At 36.1% G+C, this 14,053-nt stretch overlaps 1 protein-coding gene across 1 annotated transcript in view; it reads right to left on the reverse strand.

The window, feature by feature from the left end:
* The window catches only part of LOC131551408 (uncharacterized), a 44,446-nt gene that overhangs the window by 23,450 nt on the left and 6,943 nt on the right, over positions 1-14,053 (reverse strand). The window contains exons 5-18 of the mRNA XM_058794353.1: positions 9,100-9,507; positions 8,613-8,999; positions 8,391-8,489; positions 7,759-8,139; positions 7,538-7,594; positions 6,867-7,244; positions 6,743-6,793; positions 3,055-3,462; positions 2,449-2,844; positions 2,299-2,367; positions 1,568-1,942; positions 1,061-1,447; positions 886-975; positions 91-477 (exon numbers count right to left, since the gene is read on the reverse strand). Coding sequence (XP_058650336.1) covers positions 91-477; positions 886-975; positions 1,061-1,447; positions 1,568-1,942; positions 2,299-2,367; positions 2,449-2,844; positions 3,055-3,462; positions 6,743-6,793; positions 6,867-7,244; positions 7,538-7,594; positions 7,759-8,139; positions 8,391-8,489; positions 8,613-8,999; positions 9,100-9,507 — 3,873 coding nt within the window. The remainder of the gene's footprint in view (positions 1-90; positions 478-885; positions 976-1,060; positions 1,448-1,567; positions 1,943-2,298; positions 2,368-2,448; positions 2,845-3,054; positions 3,463-6,742; positions 6,794-6,866; positions 7,245-7,537; positions 7,595-7,758; positions 8,140-8,390; positions 8,490-8,612; positions 9,000-9,099; positions 9,508-14,053) is intronic.

Genomic DNA, 14,053 nt, shown 5'->3' on the forward strand with positions numbered 1-14,053 from the left:
GCAAATTACATTCCGCAATGTACTGTGGCATGATTAATTATAGTTAAAAAAATAAACATACAATTTAAGTGCAAATGCAAATGTGCTTACCTGCACAGTAGGTCCCAGAGCAGAAATTTGGTTGAACAAACTCATAGACATAGTAATTTCCTGGGCAGGCTTTCACTTTAATGGGATTGGATTGGAAATAGCAGCAGTTATCGCCCCAGTGACCACAGATATTTCGGGTGACCACTCCATCCTCGACTTGTGGATGTTGACCATTTAGCCACAGTGGGGCGTGAGTGCTACATCTATACTGATCAACACATGTGTCTGGCATCTGACCGTTCTGGCCACCAATGAAGAGACGATACCAACCCACCCAGTTGACATGAGCATCACACATTATGGAGGAGGAATGCTGATTGCTAGTGGATCGCCAAGAATCATCAAGCACAGTGTAGTTATAGCAGGGGTCAAAAGGAATAGCTTCTGCTGTGGAAACATTAGTGATATAAATGGATCATTTGCTAAATAAACCGAGTCACTAAACATTTCTTTTTAGGTCAATATTTGTTTCATTTTAATTTACCTACAAATGGAGCTTCATTAAAACTTTTTTCTCTACTTAACTTGTACATTTTCTTGTTGAGCTACCTGGTACCTAGTTTGAATTTATACATAGCTAAAAAAAAAAAATGGTAAACTAGAGCATCTCTTTTAAATGACTGGAGCATAGTGTACATAGATAACTAATTTTATTACCCAAGAGCATAAATTTGGACTACTAATTCATTCAATATAAAATAGCAAAAATAAATTTCATGAAAAAGTTATCTAGAAAAAATATATATATATATATTTCTAGAACATGAGTGAAACAGTAAAAAAAAAAAAAAATACCTGGGCTTGTAACAGACAAAGTACTGGGTTCTGTGGGTGGAATTGTCACTGTTGTTTCAGATGTTGTTGTAGATGCAAGTTTTGTAACATCTGTAAAAAAAGTAAAAAAAATACTTTTAACTAACTGTCAATCATTTTTAACCTGAAAAATTAATGACCAAAGCATGTGAACTACCTGCACAGTAAGATGCACAGAATGTTGGCCTGACAAATTCATACACATAATAGTTTCCTGGACAAGCTTTGACTTGTATTGGATGAGATTTGTAACCACAGCCATCATTCCATGTGGAACCACAGACTTGTCGTGTGACCACTCCATCTTCCAGCTGTGGGTGAGGGCCGTTGAGCCACAGTGGGTGAGGAGTACCACACATGCCATAACCAACACTTGACTCTGTCATCTGGACACTCTGACCATAGTAGAAGAGCCTGTACCAGCCGTTCCAGTTGACATTATAATCACACATGTAATTGTTGTAATAATTGTCAGTGGCTCTCCAAGGGTCATCCAGACTTGTGTAGTCGTAGCAGGGATCAGTATTTGGAGTGTTAAATAACACTATAGTGAAAATATAAAGAGTAAATGCATTTAAGATGTTTAAATCCATTTAAAATCAACAAATCTATAAGAGTAGTTTTTAAATGAAAGGTGACAATACAATTCATGGTATGACTGTACCTGCACAATATACAGGGACTGGGATTGATGGTTTTGGCCTTGAAAGTCTGTACACATAGAAATTTCCAGGACAAGCTTTGACTTGGATGGGGTTGGATGTGTAGGAACTGCACTGGTCATTAACAGAACCGTAGACTTCACGAGTAACAACTCCATCTTCTGGTTGAGGATGAGGGCCACCAAGCCACAGAGAGCTAAAACCTCCACATGACATGTAATAGAAACACCACTCAGGCATCTGAGCACTCGATCCATTAATGAAAAATCGATACCAGCCATCCCATTCAACACGAGCGTCATCATATCCAGACATATACCAGAGTGTGCTTCTCCAGTAATTGTCAAGAATGTTGTAGTTATAGCATGGGTCATAATCTGTGTTGATTGCAGAGAGAGAAAACATACAAAATGAAATGTCAACAAAATTAGGAAAGAGCAAGCTTTGTTTCATTGTTCTATTTATTAGTTAAACACCCCTACTTTTGAGTGGGCAGATTTTGGCCTAGAACCAGGACATCTAAACATCTGGACACAAAACTAACTCACTAAAAAAAACTAGAAAACTATAATCTAGAAAATGATACTGATTTTCTACTATCAACTTAACATTTCAACTGCAAATGTCATTGTCACATATATGACTTAACGCCTTGAAGAACATGCTTTTCATGACTACTTCTAAACTAGTCCCAGTGGACTAAAGACTAAAGGTTTTCACTATAGAGACGTACTCAAAGTCATGCTGAATCCAGGACTGGTAGCTGGACTTGTAGTGGAAACCAGAGATATTGTGCTGACATCTAAAAAGAGGAAATGAAACATATTACTGAAATAAATATAAAAGTGTTAAAAGAAGCTATTAAATAATATGAAAACATTACCTGTACAATACCCTGAACACCCATTTGCTGGTTGATTCACAAGTTCATAAACATAGTAATCTCCTGGGCAAGCTTTAACTCTGATAGGTGTTTTCTTCAAATCATAGCTGAAATACCACGTCCATGTTCTTGTACAGACCTCCATGGTCACTACTCCATCCTCTACCTGAGGGTGAGGACCAGTGAGCGACAGACTGTTCTGTGTGTTACAGCTGCCTGCATTAACACAGCTCTCTGGCATTCGGATGTTCGCTCCATTGTAAAAAAGTCTGTACCAGCCGTTCCAGTCAAAATATTCATCACAAATGTAAAATCCAGTTTCATCTGTGGCTCTCCAGGGACGATCCAGAGATTCATAGTTGTAACAAGGATCATTACTGATGCTGTTGAATGCAACTGATATGGAGAAAAAGGCTGTTTGTGAAATCACTGTTTAAAATGTTAAGTGTCAGCTTATTAAAATAAGACTTTAAGTCTCATTGCTGTGTTCCTTAGAATATACGAAATTCAGGGAAATTCAAAGTAGAACTATACCAAAATATACTTTTTTTTTCCACACAGAGAATAATCATGAACAGTAATCTATACAAAGCAGTACACAAGTACCTGCACAATATGTAGGCCTAGGGATTGACGCATCAGGTTTGTCAAGTTTATAGACATAAAAATCTCCTGGACATTCTTTGACTTGAATGGAGGTAGATCTAAAATAGCTACAGTGGTTGGAGTTCCACCACCAACTTGAAGATCCCAAGACTTCACGGGTCACCACCCCATCCTCAAATTGTGGATGAGAACCATTGAGATAAAGTCCAACTTCACCACCACATCTTGCGTTTGTCACACACCACTCAGACAGCTGAGCACTTTCTCCATTCAAATACAGCCGATACCAACCATTCCATTCAACAGCAGTGTCATCATGGTCGCTGGATTGGCTGTTCTGGCGCAAGTCTCTCCAATCGTCATCAAGAATATTATAATCAGAGCATGGGTCAGAACTGGGAGTTGTGACTTTTGAGACACAAAATATGAAAGAAGTGATATACACATATATATATATATATATATATATATATATATATATATATACACATATATATATACACATACACACACACATACATATATACTTATACATATATATACAGTAGTGGTCAGAATTATTGCCACCCTTGGTAACTATGATCAAAGAAGGCTGTGAAAATGAATCTGCATTGTTAATCTTTTTGATCTTTTATTTACAAAAAATTCACAAAAATCAATTTCATTGGATAATAAGAATTTAAAATGGGGGGAAATATCATTATGAAATTATTTATTTATTTCTCAAATACACGTTGGACACAATTATTGGCACCCCTAGAAATTCTTATGAGTAAAATATCTCTGAAGTATATTCCCATTCATATTCACAATTCTGAGCATTCCAGGGTGATTATGAACATGAAATTATCCAGCCATGGCTTCCTGTTTCACAGAAATATAAATAGGAGGGAAAACAAAGCCCAAATTCCCTTAATCATCCGTCACAATGGGAAAAAACAAAGAATATATTTCTGATGTGCAGCAAAAGATAACTGAGCTTCACAAATTAATGAAGTGGCTTTAAGAAAAGAGCTAGAACAGTGAAAATTCCCATTTCCACCATCAGGGCAATAATTAAGAATTTCCAATCAACATAAAATGTTATGAAACTGCCTGGAAGAGGACGTGTGTCTATATCATCCTAATGCACGGTGAGAAGGAGAGTTTGAGTGGCTAAAGACTCTCCAAGGACCACAGCTGGAGAATTGCAGAAAATAGTTGAGTCTCCAGGTCAGAAAACATTAAAGGGGTGGTTTACTGCTTTTTTTCTTTGCTTGATTGCGTTTATGGGGTGCAATATAACATGTCTTCGTGTTTCGTTTGTTAAAAAACGCCTTATTTTTCATATATTTCACCTTTATTGTAAGCCGCTTTCTCCTCTGTCATTTGAACGACCGGTTGACTTCCTGATTCTCTGAAACCACTCCCTCAGAAACGGGCAATGGGCTCAGATTGGTTAGTTGGGCTGGTGTGTTGTGATTGGCTAAACTGCGTACTGCACATTGTCCGGAAACTTCACGCCCATTACCTTTACGGGCGACAGTTGCATGTGCTCCGGTCAAATGTAAATAATGGTGTCAATATTGCCGTAACAGTTTGAGCCAGAATCAGACCCAGAAGTGGTAATGAAGAGAGTCAAGCAGAACTTCCGCAAGCACGGCTCTTACAAAACCTTTCTGAATGAAGTTTGCTGTTGTGATTACATTTAATTTTTTTAAGTTTGTACACGTTTGTCTTATACACACAAAATAGCATCGAACTAACTGGCCACTATAACCAAACAGCGAAAACATGGAAAATACATTTACAAAATTAGTACATAATTACAAATTCGGGTCCAAAATGTTTGTACGCGTTTGTCATAGACACACGAAATAGCATTTAACTAACTGGCTACTAAAGCCAGCGTTGGCATTTGTTTACGTTCTTGATAAAACTAAAACATTACGTCTGAAATTATACATGCAAATACATTTAAAATTATTAAATCTTACTTACAGGTTGTGGCCCAACAACTGTTACCTCTGGTTTTAAAGTTGGAACTGCTCCATGTTTTAGTAATAGTTTCTGTGTGAATCCGGCATTGAACTCGTGTAGATTCTGGAAGCTGTCTTCCGTAAAATGCGCAGCACAGAGAGCTAAATTTGGATTATAATTGTCAGGAACATAATCAAACATAAATTTTAACCATTGTTGACGAACTACAGCATCCGTAGGAAGCCCGAACACAGAAGACCTGATAGCTGGGTGAGAATAACACCGTTTCGACGGCATGGCTACAACTCTCCACTATAACTCTTCCTCTTTGACAAAGCCGCAGAACATGGCCTTGCCCCCTCTTTGGCATGTTCCGGAGGGAGGGGTTGATGCAAATGTATGGGTTTTTTACGTATGCAACCCGGGAAGTATCTTGTTGTAGTCCCATATGAGTCGTTTTTGTAGGCATTAAACTTCCTGATTTTTAAAAGACGATATCTCCGCTTATGTTGAACTTTAAGCGCAGCAACTTTGCAGATACTGTTCATGCACCAACAGCAACATTACACACTATTTAAAATGAAAAAAGTGAAATCGCAGTAAACCACCCCTTTAAAAAAAAAATAATAAATTGTCAAACAGCACCTACATCAGCACATGTTGTTTGGGAGGGTTCCAAGAAAAATTCTCCTCGCTCATCCAAAAACAAACTCCAGCATATTCAGTTATCAGACACGACTGGAACTTCAAATGGGACTGGCTTCTGTGGTCAGATGAAACTAAAAAATTAGCTTTTTAGCAGCAAACACTCAAGTTGGGTTTGGTGAACACAGGGATAAAAAGTACCCCATGTGGACAATGAAATATACTGCTGTATTTTTTATGTTGTGGGCCTATATTTCTGCTGGAGGTCCTGGACATCTTGTTTAGACACATGGCATCATGGATTCTATCAAATACCAACCGATAAAAAAATCAATAAGTGACTGACTCTGTTAGAAATCTTATAATGGGCCATGTTTAGATCTTCCAACCGTACAATAATCCAAACACAAACTTCGAAAACAACACAAAAATGGGTCACTGAGCACAAAACTAAGCTTCTGCTGGCCATTCCAGTCCTCTGACCTGAACCCTATAGAAAATGAGTGAACTGAAGAGAAGAAGCACCAACATGGAGCTGGGAATCTAAAGGGTCTGGAGTGATTCTGGATGAAGGAATGGTCTCTGATCTCTTGTCAGGTGTTCTCTAACCTCATCAGGCATTATATGAGAAAATTTAGAGCTGTTAAACTGGCAAATGGATGTTTCAAAAGGTATTGAATAAAAGGGTGCCGTTAATTGTGGCCAATGTGTATTGGAGAAAAACATTTATTTCATGATGATATTTCCCCCCATTTTAAATTCTTATTATCCAATGAAAGGTTAGATTTTTGTGATTTTTTTTAAATGAAAGATCAAAAGGATTAACAATGCAGATTAATTTTCACAGCCTTCTTTGATCATATTTACCAAGGGTGCCGATAATTCTGACCACTATATATTGATAATGATATGAAATTATATTGATAGTGATATATTGAAAGTGAAAAGTTCTTAAAATATATAAGGTTATTATTATTATTAGTTTGCAAATTGTTAATTAATTTATTTATTTTTTTTTTTTAAGTATTCTTTGTTATTGTTAGTTTAAAAAAATTATGTCAGAAGACACAGAACATTAAATTACCAGTTGGGGTGGTGTGTGGCGTGACATCTGTATAACCGATATTCGTCACTTCTGTAAAGTTTTGGATGAATATTAGTTAAATACAAAAACACACTTATACAAGTTTGAATGTAAATATATTTACCTGCGCAGTATGCCACAAAGCAGAACACTGTGTTCATGAACTCATACACATAATAATTTCCTGGACAGGCTTTAACTTTCATAGGATTAAACTCAAAATTGCAGCAGTCATTGTTCCAGTGGCCGCAGACATGACGGGTGACCACTCCATCCTCGACTTGTGGATGCTGACCATTTAGCCACAGCGGGGCAACAGTGCCACAGCTAAACTGATTAACACATGTTTCTGGCATCTGAGCATCTTGGCCTGCAATGAAGAGACGATACCAGCCATCCCAATTAACACTAGCATCACAATTGTATGAATTGTGATTGTCTGTTGCTCTCCAATGATCATCCAGGGCTGTGTAGTTGTAGCAGGGGTCAATGCGGAAAGCCTCTGTTACAAATAACAACACACACACAAACGTTTTAATGTAAAGATTTTGTAAACCTACAATATATTTCACTACAGTACATGTTAATTCAGTAAAATGAAATATGAATGCATAAATATTGTGTAGCTGTACATGAAAGCCAGCAAAGAAACTAGTACTGCATTTGCAAATTTCAAAACATTGTTTTATCAACACAAACACATGGTGTGTTGACAGACTGTACTGATTGCTTCCTGACATTTCCTGTCAAAACGTCAACAGTCAATAGAGGGCATACTGTAGCATAATACATTACCAGCCAAAGTTGTCTCTGGAGTGAAAGTAGGAATGCTGATGCTATTGTTCCTAACATCTGTCAAACAAAATTAAATGACTATTAATTAATAAACAGCTAAAAATATTAATTACATATGTACAAAAGGCACATGTTGCTGTATTTACCTCAACAGTATGCCAAAAAGCAAACTCATACATGTAATGCACTTCACTAACACTGGTGAATGCAGATATGTTTACCTGCACAGTAGGTCCCATAGCAGAAACTTGGGCTAACAAACTCATAAACGTAGTAATTGCCCGGGCAGGCTTTCACTCTAATAGGATTTGACTGGAAACCACAGCAGTCATTCCACCAGTGACCGCAGACATCTCGGGTCACCACTCCATCCTCAATTCTTGGGTGTGGACCATTTAGCCAAAGTGGGGCATGAGTACCACAGCTTAGCCGATCAACACATGTGTCTGGCATCTGAACGCTCTGGCCGTGAATGAAGAGACGATACCAGCCCACCCAGCTGACATAAGCATCACACATTAAATTGAAGGTATATCGATTGTCTGTGGATCTCCAAGAATCGTCCAGCACAGTGTAGCTATCGCAGGGGTCAAAGTGGAGGGCTGTGAAAACATATTTAAAAATATATATTCATATAAAATATTTTACTCTTGTGGTGTGGAATCCACCTAGAAATGGAGATTAAAAAATACTTTTCCAGACTCCCCAATCAATTATATCTGAAGTCTTTGATTATACATCGCAAATTGTAAAGCTTCTATTTATTTAGAAGAAAAAAAACAGCTGACGGCCAATGAGCTTACCCCAAAATAAAACCCAATTACACAAGGTTCTTTAGCTATAAGTTCAATACCTGTGTTTGTGACAGGCAGAGTAATGGATTCTGGGGGTATGACTGCCACTGTTGTTGTAGGTGATGTTGTAGATGTTGGGCTGCTGAGGCTTGAGACATCTGGTACCGGGAACAGTTTTTTTTGTTTTTGTTTGTTTTACATCAAAGTCCATCATTTTCAAACATAACCAAAAAGAATAAAAACTCCAAACCAAAGCATGCACATGATGATTATATGTTTACCTGCACAGTAAGATGAACACAATAGCGGCCTGACAAACTCATACACATAATAGTCTCCTGGACAAGCTTTGACTTGTATTGGATGAGATTTGTAACCACAGCAGTCATTCCATGTGGAACCGCAGACTTGTCGTGTGACCACTCCATCTTCCAGCTGTGGGTGAGGGTCGTTGAGCCACAGTGGTTTGTCTGTGCCACACATGCCAGAACTAACACATGACTCTGGCATCTGGACACTCTGACCATAGTAGAAGAGCCTGTACCAGCCGTTCCAGTTGACATTATAATCACACATATAAGTGATATAATAATTGTCAGTGGCTCGCCAAGGGTCATCCAGACTGGCATAGTTATAGCAGGGATCAGTATTTGGAGTGTTGAAAGGAACTATAGTGAAAACATAAAGAGCGTATTATAGGTATTGTGGATTAGGTTTCATATGAAAGGTGACTATAATACTGTAAGTGATGAAGGAGAATAACTGTACCTGTACAATATACAGGCGCTGGGATCGATGGCTTTGGACTTGTAAGCTTGTAGACATAGTAATTTCCAGGACAAGCTTTGACTTGGATTGGGTCAGATCTGTAGTAACTGCACTGGTCATTAATAGAGCCGTAGACTTCACGAGTAACAACTCCTTCTTCTATCTCAGGATGAGGGCCACCAAGCCACAGAGAACTATAACCTCCACATGACATATAACTGAAACACCACTCAGGCATCTCAGCACCCGATCCATTAATGAAGAGTCGATACCAGCCATGCCATTCAACTAGAGTGTCATCGTTTCCGGACATATATCCATATTGATACCAATAATTGAGTGTGCTTCTCCAGTAATCATCAAGAATTTTGTAGTTGTGGCATGGGTCATAATCTGTGTCAATGGCAGCTGATGAGACCAAAAGAAAGAAGTCGTATGTCTTTTCAAACCCTGACATTTTGTTTTGGAGTCAGTGAAAGGTCCTTACATGTACACACTAGTGGGCTGTTGTAGCGTGTTTTCAGTCACAAATAGCAACGTCTATATACATTAAATATAAATATAAACACACACACAGATATATATTAGTGCTGTCAAACGATTAATCGCATACAAAATAAAAGTTTTTGTTTGAATAATATACGTGTGTGTTCTGTGTATATTTAATATGTATATATAAATATACACACATACAGAGATGGGCATAAATACATGAAAAAGTATTTAAAATAAAAATACAAAATACTGCCTGCAAAAATGTATTTAAATACAAATAAAGTATTTTGTATTTTGAAAATACATAAAATACATTTGAAAACTGGCATCCAGTGAAGTACCACTATTAAGACTTGTTCGCACCAAGAATGATAATTATAAAGACAACTTTATTAGCGAATCCTAAGCATGTGCTGCTGCAGTTATGTGATCTGTCACTGTAAATGCTTGAGCTCTATAACACAGGATTGATTTTGATTGGCTGTCAATGTTTTTTATCATTCATCAGTAGTAAAAAAAAAAAAATGCTCTGAAAGTGATCTGGACAATAACATGTTTTTTGTGCCGTTATTGTTATAGTTGTGGTGTGGACTTTATATTACCTTATATTAAGTTGACTTAACTACTATGTACTTCAAAAAATAAGTACAATTTACTTATTGTGTTCATATTGTATTGCAAAACACTTCTGCTGCTATTGAGGTGGGATACAGGTAAGGTTAGGGACAGGTTTGGTGGTCTGGGTAGGTTTAAGGGTAGATTAAGGTGTAAAGCTGATGATACATGGGGCAAATGTTTTAGCAATTTTGCTGAGCAACTTTTTTGAGCAATGTTGTTTGGGCACTTTCCCATTGAGAATGGGTAACAAATTTCTATCTGGATAACTTTAGATCGGCCGTGGGCCCTCTGTCTCACCTGGTTGCCTGTTGATGGCAACATTGTTAAAAAGTTTCTCTGTGTATCATCAGTGGGGATGGGTCAAAAATGTAATAATAAATGTAATTACAGAAATTAGTTACAGATGTTATTACATGCAGGTATTTAAAAAAAAAACATAAGTACACTGTGTGCAGAATTATTAGGCAAGTTGATATTCTGGTCGTATTTTTTTTGCCAAGAACATTTTACCAATTCCAAACCACATCAATCTTAATAACTACTATTGATTTTGTATTTAATCATTTCTAAGTTATATATAATTGTCCATGAAGGCTGAAAGTCAAAAACTCCTTATTTCAGGTGTGCTGAATTATTAGGCAGGTTTTCTTTTACAGATAAAATTAGCCAAACAAAGAGATTGAACTCAGAGTAAAAGTAAAAAAAATAAATAAAATAATAATAATAAATATAGCTGCAAGCAGCGATGGCGGGCCCAAGCCGTCAGTGCAATCGCCACGCCGGTGGCATCAGGAAAACTGTGCCCAGCGGGCGCATGCATTACAGTAACCCTCTAGCAGTCTGGTTTTGATGGATACAGCAATGAAAGGGTTAATCAAAACTATTAAGACATTGAGACACACACACACAGACACATACACACAACAATATATACAATTTTGGTAACACTTTCAATAAGGTTTCAGTTATTAAAATTAGTAAAATTCAGTTATTAGATTTTATTAATGTTAGTCTCTCTCTATTCTCTCTTTCTCTCTCACACAAACTCACACATAAAGAACAATGTAAATCTTTTGTAACACTTTTAAATAGGTTTTTATTTTTTAACATTATATAAGTTAACATGAAGTTAGCATGAACAATAATTTTATAGCATTCATGAATCTTGGTTAATGATATGTTCACAATTGACTACTACATTGTTAATTACAATTTCTTGTTAATGTATATCAGTTACTGTACCTTGAACTAACATAAATAATTTTTTACTAACACAAAAATATAGTAAAACATATGTTGTTCATACTTAGTTTGTTAGTTTTGAATTAACTTGTGTTAAAAACTATATTATTGAACTATACCAGTTAGCATGAACAATAATTATATAACATATATTAATGTTAATTAATGTTAAGTTAAAATGTATTAATACATTATTAAAATTTAAAGTTGTATCTTAACATTAGTTTATGTTCTGTGAATTAACATAAAATTAATATTTTTAATTTTAGTATTAACTAACATTAAATAAGATTAATAAATGATTCTAAAATATATTGTTCCTTTTAGTTCATGTTAATTAATGTAATAACTTATGTTAACCAAAGAGACCTTAATGTAAATTGTTACCAATACTTTTAATATTCTATTCTATTCTATTCTATTCTGTTATATTCTATCACTATAAAAAATATATATATATATATATATATATATATATATATATATAAAAGTATATTGACAGTACAGAACATTTCAGCTGATTCTATGCATTACTTTTCATTCTGATAGACATACAGGCAGCTCTTGAAATTTAATGATATGCCTTCATCTGGTGGTCATCCTTGGTATTACACTCTTGGTATTAACAAACATTAAATAAGATTGATACATGATTTTAAATTATATTGTTCCTTTTTAGTTCATGTTAATTAATGTAATAACTTATGTTAACCAAAGAGACCTTAATGTAAATTGTTACAAATACTTTTAATATTCTATAACTATTAAAAAAAAAATTATATATATATATATATATATGTGTGTGTGTGTGTGTGTGTGTGTGTGTGTGTGTGTGTGTGTGTGTGTGTGTGTGTAAAGATACTGAGAATACAGAGCATTTCAGCTGATTCTATGCATTCTTTTTCATTCTGATACAAAGACAGGCAGCTCATGAAAAATAAGGGCATGCCTCCATCTGGTGGTCATCCTTGGTATTACACTCTTCACCTTTAAACCAATTTCAGTTATAGTTTTAATTGTTTTGTGACCCCTGAGCATGATACATTTTTGAAACTAAGCATGTTTCCTCAGAATGACTTGTTATATTTATGTAAAAAGTTTTGAAGTGTTTGGAAACTGCACTTTAAAGATATAAGAAAATTACTGCTATTTGTTTTACTGTTACTTTAAAAAATCACCATTGCCACACCGTTCGAGATATCCTAAATCCGTCCGCAATTTAAAATCTTCAGTATATTGGCATCATGTTGACAAAGTTTGGTGTGAACTACTTGTTTCTGCTTGGAGGAGTATGAATTTATTTACAGCCCGTTTTCTTCAAAAACAAACATTCAAATAAAAATAGCCGACTTCCTGTCGGTCGTGGCTAATGACTGTAAATTAGAAAGTTGTCCGGCTTAATAAGAACAATTTATGTACCGAGTTTGGCGTCTGTAGTTTTTCCGGTGTCTAACTATCATTAATACGGATATGTCTATCGAGTTTCGCGGAATTCTAAGCGTGTTATCTGCCTCAAAATAACCAAAAAAAAATATTCAACTTTGACATATTACCATGGCAACAATATTTTAGATATCAATATTCCCTTCACAGTTTTACATCGGCCGTGTTTTGTCATTATTCTGATGAAGTTTGAAGCAAATCGGGTAAAAATAAGATGCTGAATTCAAAGCATTTTGAAATGGACACATTTCCTGCTGCCAGTTGGTGGCGCTATAACTTTATCTCATAATAGTCACATCTATTCGATCGGCATTGTACATCGAACAAACCCTTGACGTTTGATCAATATCAGACAATGTATGTGGATGTTATTAGACATTTCGTGTCTCTCATTTTTCGCCATAATTCATCACCTCGCCACGGGCAAAACGTTCGAGATATCAACCGCAGATTCCAACGTGTGTGCAAATTTTAAAGAGATTTTGAGCACGTTAAGGCCCCCAAAAACTCCCGGATAGTCGAAAAAAAATAAAAATAAAATAAAAATAATAATAATCCTGAAGGAAACAAGAGGGCCCTGCGCCATTCTGGCTTGGACCCTAATTAAATGCCCATGAGAAGGATGCAATACTAATTCAATAATAGAATTAGCAAAGTTAAGGCATGACCATTGGGCAGTGAAATGCTCATTGGGTCAGCAGGGTCAGAAAAAACAGGTGGAGAAGAAAAGAAACGTTAACTGCACAAGAATTAAGGTGAAGAATTAGGTGTGAAACCATCAGGAATCATTTAGTCTCCAGCGCCACCATTTTCCAGAACTGCAACCTTCCTGGAGTCTCTTGTACCACTTCTTGTACCACTGTTTGAAGAATTTATCTTCCAGAATCTGGCAGTAAGTTTTAGGAGGATCTCCTATCCTAAAAAGTCTGTCTTGCAGAGATTGACTAAAATGAGCTCCTAAAACTTACTGCCAGATTCTGGAAGATAAATTCTTCAAACAGTGGTACAAGAAGATGTGATGCTGGTCCTTCAAGAGTCACTCTCAACTTATCTGTCCATAAAGCCTATACAAAAATCAGTCTTCATGTATTTCACAACACTTCAGAATGTTATTCTTATCAAGTGAGGGTTATTTTTTTAGCATTTTTTACCCAAG

Source organism: Onychostoma macrolepis, chromosome 12, assembly GCF_012432095.1.
Source record: "Onychostoma macrolepis isolate SWU-2019 chromosome 12, ASM1243209v1, whole genome shotgun sequence".
NCBI lineage: Eukaryota > Metazoa > Chordata > Actinopteri > Cypriniformes > Cyprinidae > Onychostoma > Onychostoma macrolepis.